This window comes from Heliangelus exortis, chromosome 19, assembly GCF_036169615.1.
Source record: "Heliangelus exortis chromosome 19, bHelExo1.hap1, whole genome shotgun sequence".
In the NCBI taxonomy this organism is placed as follows: Eukaryota; Metazoa; Chordata; class Aves; order Apodiformes; family Trochilidae; genus Heliangelus; species Heliangelus exortis.
In genome coordinates this window covers 12,232,842-12,245,426 of record NC_092440.1, presented here as the reverse complement: position 1 = coordinate 12,245,426, position 12,585 = coordinate 12,232,842, and the positions used below count along the sequence as shown (strand labels likewise).

The 12,585-nt window shown below is 45.2% G+C and overlaps 1 protein-coding gene and 1 long non-coding RNA gene across 5 annotated transcripts in view; one reads left to right on the top strand and one right to left on the bottom strand.

Annotated features, from left to right (window-relative positions):
* Positions 1–12,585, top strand: part of HECTD4 (HECT domain E3 ubiquitin protein ligase 4) — a 71,434-nt gene that overhangs the window by 48,783 nt on the left and 10,066 nt on the right. For all 4 annotated transcript variants that reach the window (XM_071763097.1, XM_071763095.1, XM_071763096.1 and 1 more), the window contains exons 53-68: positions 215–352; positions 485–621; positions 781–941; positions 1,493–1,674; positions 3,025–3,230; positions 3,534–3,664; positions 3,888–4,093; positions 4,721–4,900; positions 5,174–6,477; positions 8,541–8,748; positions 9,270–9,493; positions 9,577–9,728; positions 9,915–10,021; positions 10,741–10,864; positions 11,625–11,815; positions 12,398–12,544. In XM_071763097.1, the coding sequence (XP_071619198.1) occupies positions 215–352; positions 485–621; positions 781–941; positions 1,493–1,674; positions 3,025–3,230; positions 3,534–3,664; positions 3,888–4,093; positions 4,721–4,900; positions 5,174–6,477; positions 8,541–8,748; positions 9,270–9,493; positions 9,577–9,728; positions 9,915–10,021; positions 10,741–10,864; positions 11,625–11,815; positions 12,398–12,544 (3,798 nt within the window). The remainder of the gene's footprint in view (positions 1–214; positions 353–484; positions 622–780; positions 942–1,492; positions 1,675–3,024; positions 3,231–3,533; positions 3,665–3,887; positions 4,094–4,720; positions 4,901–5,173; positions 6,478–8,540; positions 8,749–9,269; positions 9,494–9,576; positions 9,729–9,914; positions 10,022–10,740; positions 10,865–11,624; positions 11,816–12,397; positions 12,545–12,585) is intronic.
* On the bottom strand, positions 8,659–10,765 carry LOC139805097 (uncharacterized). Its single transcript, XR_011729683.1, has 2 exons — positions 10,681–10,765; positions 8,659–9,813 (listed from the first exon to the last, which is right to left on the bottom strand). It is a non-coding gene; the product is annotated as an uncharacterized lncRNA (long non-coding RNA).

Below are 12,585 nucleotides of genomic sequence, written 5' to 3'. Positions count from 1 at the left end.
TCCTGTATTCAGACAGCCTGTTTGTGGGGAGGTCACAGGAAGAAGAATTCTGAGCATAAAAGGATCTCCAGGAAAATTCCACTCCCTGCCTATCAGCCTGACTGAAAGAATGTTTAAGTAATTAGTGAACTCATCTGCTTATGATGTTAATGAGGTTAAGAACTTGATTTCAAGTGGCCAGGGGAAGTAACCAGCACTCCCTTCTGTCTTACAGGAATGGTTGATATAGCAAGACAAACTGTAGAATTCCTCTATGAGGAAAATGGTGGCATCCCAAGAGACCTCTACCTTCCTACTATTGAGGACATCAAAGATGAAGCAAATAAATTTACAATTGATAAAGTACGAAAAGGTAAGGTCAGCAAAAAGTCTCTTGAGGGGAAAAGAAAAGCTAAAGGGCTCTGGTGCAGGGGGTCTGCTGCACAGATTGTCAATCTGAGGAAAGTGCTGTACCCTGTACATTGCTTTGTCCCTCTCTGCCCAGGTCTGACAGTGGTGACTCGTTCTCCTGACAGTAACAATGTCACCAGCAGTGCTGTTGGAACAGCTTTACCCAAGTTTGCCATCCGTGGGATGCTGAAGACATTTGGTCTTCATGGGGTTGTTCTGGATGTTGATTCAGTGAGTAAAGATACACTGGGAGGGTTTTACTGTATCAGCATCACACATCTGCAAGGAAATGGGATTAAATGCTTAGAATGCTGATTTTGGTGCTCTTGTTGAAGGAAAAAGGTATTTTCATGTCTGTGTTTACTGACAGTGTTGGTTTTGGCTCTCCAGGTAAATGAACTGGTACAAGTAGAGACATATCTCAGGAGTGAAGGAGTTCTGGTAAGATACTGGTATCCCATTGACATGCTGGAAAGGCCACCAGCTGGTTACAGAAGGACTGCAACAAATGGATTGGTTACCCTGGATAATACCAATATCCAAATTCACAGGTAAGAAAAAAAAATGTAGTTGGAAGGCATGTGTATTATCTGAGTTGGTCTGCAGCATTTCCTGTCCTGCATTTATGTACCTTGGTTTGAGTAGTAGGAAACTTCTGAATCTCACTGTGGATGTTGGGTTGGCTGACAAAGATCCATTGGATGTTCATATTTTAATGGGTAGTGGGATTTTGATTTGTAATGAAGGAAATTTTGTTATGGTTGTCGTTTTGGAAGGATTTAACTTAGTCATCTGAAAGTGCTTCTGTATTTACACACACTGGCCTAACAGGTACCTTCCTTGGAGCCCAGGTGTCTTGTCAGTTGCACTCTAAATGCTCAAGAGCTCTCAGCTGACTTTTGGAGAGTTGGCTTCTAAGTCAGGTGCCTTGGTACCAGAATACAATAGGCTGAGTGCTGTCTTATTCACTTAAGATTTGTCTCCAACACAAGCTTTTGGATAAGAATAATCATAAATGTTTGGAGTTGGGGGCAGGTTGCTGGACATGGGTTATTGTAGGAGTGGTGAAGCAGTTTGATGGTTTGCTGCCTGTGTTTTCCAGGGAGCTTTTGAGAAGTGAAGCTGCCCTGGCCAAGCTCTACTGCCGCATGGCTCTCCTCAATATTTTTGCCCCCAAATCCCCACACATGTTCACTCGTCTGTTTCATATTCCTGCTATCCGGGACATCACTCTGGAGCACCTGCAGTTGCTCTCCAACCAACTCCTTGCACCACCTCTTCCTGGTAAACACTGATTTTTATCACAGTTCTTTTTTTGGTAGAATAGTTTTCGGGCGGGCAAAAAAAAAAAAAAAATATTGAATGAGTTTGGCACTTGCTGGTTAATAATGGTGGTTGTTGAAATATTGTCTGAGTGGACTCCTGACCATAGAGATAGGGTACTGAACTTAATTTTTTGTTAATGATCTAATTAAAAATGTTCCAGGCAGTTTATTGTCCTTCCTAAAATTCCCTTTGGTTTGCTTCTGTCCCGTTGTCATCAGTGACAATTTGTTCATGGAGGGGAGGGGAGTATCCAAATGGGATGTGTGAGAAATTGAGAATGTTTGAATCCAGGGTAGTAAAACTCAGTGCCAGTTGGGGGTCTCAGTTCTCAAAATTCACCTCTTCTTCATTTCACGAAGTGGTTTGTCCTTTTCCTACTGGAATCACAGATCTGATTAGAGAATGTATGTGCTGAATCATGGAAAAGAATCTTTGGCTAATTCAAGTGAGTGTTAACAAAGACAATTATTGTGACAAAGCTATTCTGCATGCAAAGAAATGTGTGTAACGTGGCTGGAGCATAGGGAGGAAGTAGGAAGTGCTAAACATAGGCTCTTAATAACTGAAAATAATTAATTACCATTGGAAAGAGTCCTGTTGCCTCCTCCAGTTACTGTGAAACTTGGCCACCTCTAACAGATGTTGCATTGTAAAACATCCTCTTGCAGAGTACAGCACTACTTTGCATGGCTTTCAGAAGAAATTTACAAGCTTTTCTTTAATTTAAATGATGCCTAATTCAAGTCCTGCTAATACACAGTTTCCAAGCTGGCATTTTGATGAACTGCCCGCTCCTTTCTGCTCTCCACCTCTTGTCTTTTTGACTTCCCCCATTAGCTCTGCAATGACACTGATGAGACATTGGGGCTTGTCACCCACTTGGGGCCACCCAAAAGTTTTACCTTTTTTGTGTATGGGGAGAACAGATAAAGCTGCTTTTGCCTGATTTAGAAAAGAGTGGGGAAGTTTCAGGTCACTTCTGATGGTAAATGGAACACTTCTGCAGTAAATGGAACCATGATGGGACAAAGCCAGGCAGCTGAGCACCCACAGCTCTGGGGATGCCTGGCAGGATTCAGAGGGCATTTACAGACCCATCCCACCTGCACCCAACTGCCCAGGGCTGGGCCTGGGGGCACCCTTGCCACTGCTGCCCTTTAGGAAGAGTTTGCACTTGCTCTCAGGAGTGAAAACAGAGGCTTGTAACCTTCCAAGGGTTTTAAGACTTCTCTCCACTGTCTGCTTCACAGGTTCCATAGACACACTGAAGTGGTCTCCAAAACTGTCATATCTTACTTGTTATTGCAGATGGAACAATCAGTTCCAGTTCTATTCTCCTGGCCCAGTCCCTGCAGCACTGTGTCCATTCCCAGAACTGTGCTGCCACAGACCTCTTCTACCAGGGCAATTCCCAAGCCATCAGGGAGTGGCTCACTGTGGCCATCACTAGGACACTGCACCAGGGAGAGGAGAGTCTGTTGGACCTCACTAAACAGATCTGCTCCTTTTTGCAGGTAAAATGTTTGGAGATGTTTTATGAGATGTTTTCTTTCTCAGGAGCCCTTGTTTTCTGTGTGATTCTAACTGCCATGATCCCTTCCCTCTCACTGAAGTGTTTCTCTGCATGGATCAGATTCCTATTTGATAATATTGGGCATGCTGGAAACAGAAGCAATAGAAATACTCTGGATGATACTAAAATGAAGTGGCCTCCCACTATGTTAATATCCACAAAACTCTATTTTATGTGAAAAAATAGCAGAGGGAGGTTGTTTGCTGCTGTTTGGGGGCTTTCATGATGAACTGTTGTCTTACAGACTGCACCAGAGCAGTTTCCTGCTGAGGAATTCCCAATTTCAGAATCCAAAGTCAATATGGATGTGAATTTTCCTGGGGCTGCATTTGTGATTGTGTCCTGCAAGGAGAGTCAGTCTGGATTCCGCAAGGAGTAAGTGGCTGGGGGGCCCAGAGTGGCAAAGATGAAAAATGTGCTGCTGAACCCCAGGGCTCACAGTGTGTAGCTGTTAATTTTATTTTTTAGAGCTATTTTTTTTTTTTGTTGGCTCATTTTCCGGGTGTGGGGATAAACACTGCAAAGTGTTTTGCCTTATTTTTTGTGACTGGGATTTTTAGGAGCTACTTTAACCAAACTGTTCTTGCTTTTTCCTTAGCTCATCCCTGTATAAAGCTCCCTGGGCTCGTGTGCTTGTCTATGGGCTGGGGCATAAGGTGAAGAGGAATGGTCAGCTGAACCTCATTGAAGCTGTGTGCTACCCTCGAGATGCCTCTCCAACCAACACAGGCCTCACACCTCCCCCAACAACCAATCAGTACCCTTCTGTCATCACCCCCACAGACAAAGTCCATATCAAACTAGGTAAAAAAAATAAATTAATCTCTTAACTTTTTCTCAGGAGTTAGACAAGCATCATCCTTACCTCTATAGGAGCTTCCTGTAGTCACCAGTCCTGCCATTGGTTAGGACAGTCTTCTTGTACAAAGTATTAAGAAATTTGGCCTATCAGACACATACAATCATTCTGAACCAAGAAAATGTGTTTTTATCCATGTTGGGAGCCATCTGACACTGATTTCTGTTAGTTCTGTTAAATCTCTCATGGCATTCCCAACCCAGTGGTTTTGAATATTTCTGCAGTGCTCAAGGTGGCTGTGTGAGATCCTGTGTTAAATCTCTTTTTGTTGCTTTTTTTAGGTGTTTGTAGGGCTCTGTCATGTACACACCAGTATGTATGCAGTATAATAACACATGGGTCATCCCAGCTTCCCAAACAAGAGCAATCATTAATATTCTTTTTACCCTTCCAGCCCAAGGAAAAGACAGAAAACTCAGATATAAATATTCCTGTTTGGTTATGACAAAGTACTTAACAGATAAAATTCAGACTAGCATAAACTTAGCCAAAAAAAAGGTAATCCTGAAAGATACTTTTACTTTACAAATGCTGGAGCTGAGATAAATATTTTCTCTGACCTTTGTGCTTAGGAGTATCTCCTCCTCCTGGAGCTGTGCTGGTCTTGCATTCTCTTCCCCTTGAATTCCCCCTGGCAATGGCATTCACAGAGCAGCTGTTAACTTGGAAACTGGAAGATGGGGATGGAAAATCAGAAGATGAACTGGATACTATTCCTGCTTCAATTCTCTTGCAAGTCGTGGAATTTTTAGGTGAGAATGCAGTAGTTACTTAGTAATGAGCAACTCTGCTGGCTCAGATGGAAAGTTTGGGGCGGGGGGGAGAAAAATTAGTCACAAAATATTTCTGAGCTCTTCAGACTCCAGAATTTTTCTGTTGATGTTCACTTCTTGCAACAGCCTTCCTGTCTGTCTTGCTGCTGAGGTGCAGCCATTGAAATGACCTTTCCTTGGGCTTTTTGCTGGATGTTACTGTTGCAGCTCAGGCAATAATGCTGATTCCCATGTCTTGCCTTCCACACACAGGGAACTTTCTCTGGACAACAGACACGGCAGCGTGTGTGAAGGAATTAATATTCCATCTCCTGGCCGAGCTGCTTCGCAAAATTCACAATCTGGAGCAGAAAAAAAACCCAGCAGGATTGTCATCTTCTATTGCCCTTCAGCTGAACCCCTGCCTGGCCATGCTTATGGCCTTGCAGTCAGAACTTCACAAGCTGTATGATGAAGAAACACAAAACTGGGTGTCTGGGAACACCTGTGGTGGGTCAGGTGTGGGAGCAGCTGACCAGGGAAGGTTTTCAACATATTTCCACGCTCTGATGGAAGTTTGCCTCGCTGTAGCAGAAGTAACCTTACCCATCAACATGAGTGTCACAGCTAACGTCATGTCTTCCACAAGTGCCCCAAATCTTAGTGACTCTTCATCCTCATCTTCATCTTCTCCAGGGCAGACCCCGCAGAGTCCCAGCTTGCTGTCGAAGAGGAAAAAAGTCAAAATGAAGAGGGAGAAGACGTCGTCCTCAGGCAAACGCTCTTCATCCAGAGCGGCCGACGCGGACGCCGCGATCCTCAGCATAGGGGGCAGCAAGCCTGAGGACATGTTGTGGTTCCACAGGGCACTGACTCTGCTCATCATTCTCAGACACTTAACTAAAAAGGACCCCCAAGGGCTGGGTGTGACAAACGATGCCGTGGCAGACGCCTGTCAGGCCCTGGTGGGCCCCACAGCTCACAGCCGCCTCCTGGTGATCTCTGGGATCCCCACGCACCTGGAGGAGGGCACCGTCCGCAGCGCCATCCGCAAGGCCTGCAACGCGCACGGCGGGGTCTTCAAGGACGAGATCTACATCCCCCTGCAGGAAGAGGAGCCCAAAAAAGTCAAGGACAAAGCAGAGGGAGGAGAGTGCAGAACCGAGCTGGAGAAAGCAGCTGTTTCCAGCAGTGCTGACAGCCTGGACATCAGCAGCTCCAGCAGCGTCACCCCGGCCATGAGCGTCAGCGCCTCAGCCTCTACCAGCCAGGCTTCCCTCTGCAGCTCCCAGGGGATATCCCGGACTGTCAGTGACATCTCAGTTGACCAGTTCCAAGCAGGACTGGAACTGGCCATCCCCCCGGGACTGCTAGAACCACACGTCGTTTCCAGCCAAGAGAGTTTGGATCTTTCCCACTGCAGCACGGGAAGCCTTGGCAGCCTGGGCAGCCTGGGGGAAGCCCTTGACAATGTCGAAACGGCCTCGGTGTCTGATGTTGGCTCCATGTACACGGTCACTTCCCTGGACAACCAGCCCCTGCTGGCACGGCCAATCAAAGGTTTTGCTGTCGTGGAGGTAATAGGCTTCAGGCAGAAGAAAAGGGTGCCTTTGGGGTTAGTTTTGTCTGTAAGAATGAGATCTGATTCTGTTGAGGACAAAGTGTGCTGTGTGGGTTTTTTTCTGTAAAGATTCCTCTGCTCGGCTGAGGCCACAAAGTGAATGATGAGGAGTGAAAGGTTCTGTTAGCAAAGCACAGTTCAGCACAGGTCATGGGTGCAGAATAAATGTATGGAATGTATGTCAGGTTCACATGAGAGTAAGGAGAGCAGAGTTCTCAGCTGGGTCAGGCTGCCAGAGGAGAACAGACCTTTCTTCTCCTTCTCGTTCCTTCTCGTTCCTTCTCGTTCCTTCTCGTTCCTTCTCGTTCCTTCTCGTTCCTTCTCCTTCCTTCTCCTTCCTTCTCGTTCCTTCTCCTTCCTTCTCCTTCCTTCTCGTTCCTTCTCGTTCCTTCTCCTTCCTTCTCCTTCCTTCTCGTTCCTTCTCCTTCCTTCTCCTTCCTTCTCCTTCCTTCTCCTTCCTTCTCCTTCCTTCTCCTTCCTTCTCCTTCCTTCTCCTTCCTTCTCCTTCCTTCTCCTTCCTTCTCCTTCCTTCTCCTTCCTTCTCCTTCCTTCTCCTTCCTTCTCCTTCCTTCTCCTTCCTTCTCCTTCCTTCTCCTTCCTTCTCCTTCCTTCTCCTTCCTTCTCCTTCCTTCTCCTTCCTTCTCCTTCCTTCTCCTTCCTTCTCCTTCCTTCTCCTTCCTTCTCCTTCCTTCTCCTTCCTGTCTGTCTTCTCCATTGGCTTTTTCTCTGTCAGTCACTGTCTTGGCAGCACTCACTGCCTCTCAAAGAACAGAGGGGACCCAGTGGTGGAGTTACCAAGAAGCATTTTTCAAACAGAAGGAGGTACAGGTCCAGGCTGTAGAGCTCACTGGTTGTGGAACCCAAGAATATAAATTAGGGAATATTTCATAAGGGAATGAATTCCTAAGTTCATGGAGGGTGTGCAGATTGGTAGCTATTAAGCACAGCAGTCAATGCATCCTTCTACTTAAGAAATCTTTAAACTGATGAATTCTGGAAACTGAGAGAATATGCAAAGGAGAAGATCTATTCATTTCCTCTCTCATTTAACTTTCTTCAAAGATTTGCTACTGGCCAGTGCTGGAGATTGGTTTAGAAATAGGTGGCCTTTTGCTTTGACCCACAAGATAATTATTTCATGCTTAATGACTATTTCTTCACATATTTTAAACCACCTACAGATTCCCCTATGAAGTTACTTTAGTAGAGTTGATAAATCTCGTTGATGTCTCATTCCAAATTAATTTTTAAAAGCATTGTGTGTGATTGTCATTGATGCCAGAACACTCCAGCTTTTCAGCTTGGCACAGGAACCCTTCCTCTCTGGTGTTACACTAATTGCAAGCTGCAGATTTGTCAGAAATGGCTGTGCTTTTGCAAGCTTCTGATAGCTTGTGAAAGTAGAGAGACATTTCTGCATAGTCTGGGATTGTATCACTTTCCCTTTTAGATGAAAATCAGCTTATTTCAACAGAAACTCTTCAATTACCATTCTTAAGCTATTAATTGACACGAAGACACCCGAGTTGAAATAAACCAGAAAGTGTGTACAGAAAGCTGTCAGAGTATTCAGAGTGAAACCTACTCTAAGTCTGTAGCTGCTCTGAGGATGATGCATGGTGGTTATTCTGGGAATCAAGGGAAGTTATTGTTCCTGTTCCCAGTTTCTGCAGCTGAGACTCCAAGGCCTGTGCTGATTTTAGATGGGTTTTTTCTAAATGAAGAATTGAAGCAAGGCCAGCAGAGTTGCAGAGAGTGACAGGTCACCTGTCTGAAGCTTTCAGCTTCTTGGCTGGTATTTCTAAGGGCTGTCTCCAGGCCAGGCAATGGCTGGGAGTTCTTAGGATGGATGCTTTCTAGGCTGAACCTTATTTTTGGGAACCCATTATTAATGTAGAAGAGATGCAGTAGTGTTTATTCCACGTGGGGAGGGGAGAAAGCTTAAAGACTCAAATTAATATGAATAGAAGTTGATTTGTTTTGTCAGAATTCCTGGTAACTCGTTTCATTTTTGTACAGATAAGGTCAAGAGCTAAAACAGAGAAAATCCGAGCCAGTCTGTTTAATAGCAGTGATCTCATTGGTTTGTCAAGCCTGGATGGGGAAGATGAACTGATGGAAATGTCAACTGAAGAGATTTTAACTGTTTCTACTGTAAATCAGAGTTTATTTGACACACAAGGGAGCCCAGCACTAGAAGATTATTTCAATGATAAGTCAATAAAAGGTATGTGGGGTTCAGATTGGCAAATATCTCATATTGTGCATTTTTTGGAGACACTGTGTGCACTCCAGTGAGGGGGAGCTGGGGAGTAATTTCAAATTAAAATTATCAAATTTTAGAGACCCAAGTATACTTGAGATGGGCCAGAATCCAGAGTCAGGGAACAGGGGAGGATAATACTTGGAGGAAGTTCAATTGACTGCTAGTTCAGCTGATAGATGGATGTTGGTGTGTACCTATAGGACATAATTTTTACACTGGCATCATAAATAATCTATTTTTTCATTACCCACAGCAGTCACTCAAATAATAATTGCAGTATGTGGCCAAAACAGGAGGAGGAGTTTAGTTCTCTGTCAGAAATGGGGTGGTAGAGTGCAGGAAGGTCAGGTCTGCTGGTGGAATAGTTCAGAATGGTTTTTCTCTTCTGGAGCAAGTAGCATGTCATACAATATTTTAGCTGAATGTCACATTTTTTTTCACCTGTCAGATTCTAAGCAGCTGTCACGTTGTTCTTTAATTAGGTGAGAAATTGGTCCCAGGTGCTCGGGAAGTCCTCACAGAAATATTTAAAAGCTGCATCCACTCTGAGCAAATGCTGAGCTTAACTCCAGCAAAACCCATTAAGGTTGCTGATATCTATCTCAGTAAAGAGCAGATCAATTCTCAGACTCCTGGAAACCTCCTCCATGTCTTCTTCACAAACGTCCGCCCTCCAAAGAAAGTGCTGGAAGACCAGCTGACTCAGGTACTGCTTGGAAAACTACTTTCAGCATCTCTTTTTTGTGTCACTTGAAGGCATTGGGTAATGATTCACTTTCTTGTTGGCAGATTTTAAGGAAATATGGTGTGCCCAAGCCAAAATTTGACAAGAGCAAGTACAACAAGGCAGGCAAAGAGCAGCATCCAGTCAAAGTTGTGAGCACCAAGCGCCCGGTGACGAAGCCTCCTACCAAGGAAAAGTCCATGCTTAACAGTGTCAGGTTGGTGTTTTCAGCCTTTGGACAGCTGTGAAATGTCTCATTTCTCTTTGGAATCCAAACCTTTATTCCCCCTCCTTCTGTCTTCCTGTGTATGGATTGGAAGGAAGGGGGAAATGTAACTCTGAGGTTATAAAAAAGCTTCAAGGAAGGTTTTGGTTTCATCCTAAATTCCCTTTTGTCCCTTAGCCGAACAGCCTTAAGTGAGAAGAAACCCACTGTAAAGCCAAAATCTCCTGAGAAGAGCAAACCTGAAGAGAAGGACCCTGAGAAGTCTCCCACAAAGAAACAGGAAGGTAGCTGTATAGAATTTTTCTAGAGGATTGCATCATAGAAAAGTGTATTTTTTGTTTTGGCAGGCTTATGTGATCTCCTGGTAGATTTGGTTTGTCTTTGTTTTTAGATGGGGCTGATTTAGAGGTTTTTATAAATAGTGATTTAAATGCTGGTTTTATTTGTGCATCTGTAAATCTGGACTCCATGATGTGTGAGCAAACCATGCTGGTGCAGTTCATGCACATTCCAAGTGAGTGCCCAGGCCCTGTGAATATATTGGGTTGGGAACTGACTACCTAAGAGGGATAGTGTCAAGGCTTTTCATTTTTTTGGCACAGTAAGGTATTAGAATTTTGTGGGGTTGAACTAGGTGGTTTTAAATCATGTTGCTCAACTTATATAGGAAAACTATCAAGTTACAAGAGGGAAATGGGAAGAGAGAAGCTTCAGATGCCTCATAACTGGTCTGTCCATGGAGGAAACAGCACAGCCATGCCAAGGCAGGGGTTAGTTCTAGGGTCTGTCCTGCTATTTCTTTCTCTAGTCAGGTGGAAGAATGAATAGACATGAGCTTGGACTCTGCTCTTCACTGTAGGTAAGAGAACTGAGCCTTGGTGGGATGGGTAGGACCAGGAGAAAGCTGGCAGCCAGCCACCTCGTACACAGAGCATTTTCCTACCTGGTGTGTGGACTTTGTAGTAAGTCATTAACTGTTTGATGGATTTATCTCTTGCTGTAGTTCCTGAGGAGAAGTATTTGACTCTGGATGGGTTTCACAGATTTGTGGTTGACCGCTCCAAGCAGGACATCCGTAGTGTGTGGAGAGCTATTCTGTCCTGTGGATATGATCTACACTTTGAGAGGTAAAGTTGGCAAGTTTTCTGGTCAAGGTGATACTGAATGAATTGTGCTCATTATCAAAAAACTGGATCCCAAATGTCACCACTCCAAGTAGCTTCAACCAGTGTGTTAGTAACACATGAGCTTCTATCCATGGCTGCAAGGCCTGTAGAGAAGAATCATGGATTGTTTTCTTAAACATGCTTTAAAAGACTCACTGTGCTGTCAAATGCAGATTCCTGACTTTCTTGTACATAGGATAACAAAATCATGTGTCATGGTGTCTGCTATAGCTTCTACACTGCATCATAAATTGGCATGATGAGAACTGTAGATCTCTCTGTATCTCTCTGGTTTCCTTCCCCAACAGCTTTCTGTCCTGTGCACTGGGTAATTGTTTAAACTGGCAGAGTTGTCACTGGGTCAGTAGTGATACAGAAGAGGGAATGGTTGCTTCCTCATTAATGCTCTACAGGAGGAAACTCCCTTAAATGAACCCTCCTTATCTCCCTGTGTCAGGCCACAAGCTGATTGCCACATCCCCTTCTCCTGGATCCACTTCAGAGTGTACAGAAGCAGCTTCACAGGCAGTTCCTTTTTGTTCTTCTTTAATAACAGTGAGGCAGGGTAGAGAATAACTCAGTTCTCAGTCTCTGAGTGGAATTGTTGCAATGAAACAGATCTGCTTGGGAGAAGGGAACGAGCTGCCTGCTGCTGTAGCCCAGCATGCTCCCAGTCAGCAGCACTGCAGCCACTGCTCAACTGGTGCCTCTGACATTCCAGGTGTGCCTGCATTGATGCAAGACATGCTCAAAAAGCCTCCAGGAAATGGACCCTGGAGATGGATGTTGCTCTTGTCCAGTACATTAACAGACTCTGTCGCCACCTTGCAATCACCCCTGCACGACTCCATCCCCATGAAGTGTATCTGGATCCAGCTGATGCAGCAGATCCCAGAATTTCCTGCCTCTTGAGTACGTATGGATTGTTTGCACTGAGGCTTTCTGCAGTGGAAGAGCTGGGGAGTGCTCCTGCACAGCCCAGGTGGTTGGGATATTCCTTTGGAGGCTGCAGGTTGGAGTTTCTGGGTGAACACTGAGTCCAGGTCTTCTCTCTCCCTGGGAGGCACTGTGGGGTGTTAGAGACACACAGCAACTGTTCCTGCCCTCTGAGCTCCCCTCCTGCACCAGGCTGGAGCAGGGAGGTGTCTGGGGAGTTTATCAGGCAGGGGGAGGGAAGGGTGGAGTTCAGTTGTGGACCAAGGCAGACTTCAGTCACCTAAATCCTGTCCTAAGCACTAAGTTCCTTTAAGAGGCTCTCCAGAATCAGTGATGGTGAGAGATACTGGACTCACATACCCAGAAACTCAAGACCTAGGAGGGAGCATCCAGATGATGGCTGTTCTGGTGTCTTCAGTGCTCTTGTTGACGTGCAGGGATCAGGAGGAGCTGCTTTAGAAGGAAGCTGGTGTGGCTTTGGACTGAATCTGCTGGGGAGATGCTCTTTGCAGTAGGCAGGGACTCTTTGTCTCTCTGAGTAGCTGTTTCCCTCCTCAGATGTCCCAGTGGAAAGCCTGAGGCTCCGCTTTGCACTTCTCCAGTCCCTCAACACCACACTGGAAACTTTCTTCTTGCCCCTGGTGGAGCTTCGGCAGACTGAGATGTACACCCACAGCATTGCTGCCTTGCTGCAGGAGGCCAAAGGTGGGTCCTGTGCTGCCTGAGAGGGTGAACTCACCTTGAAT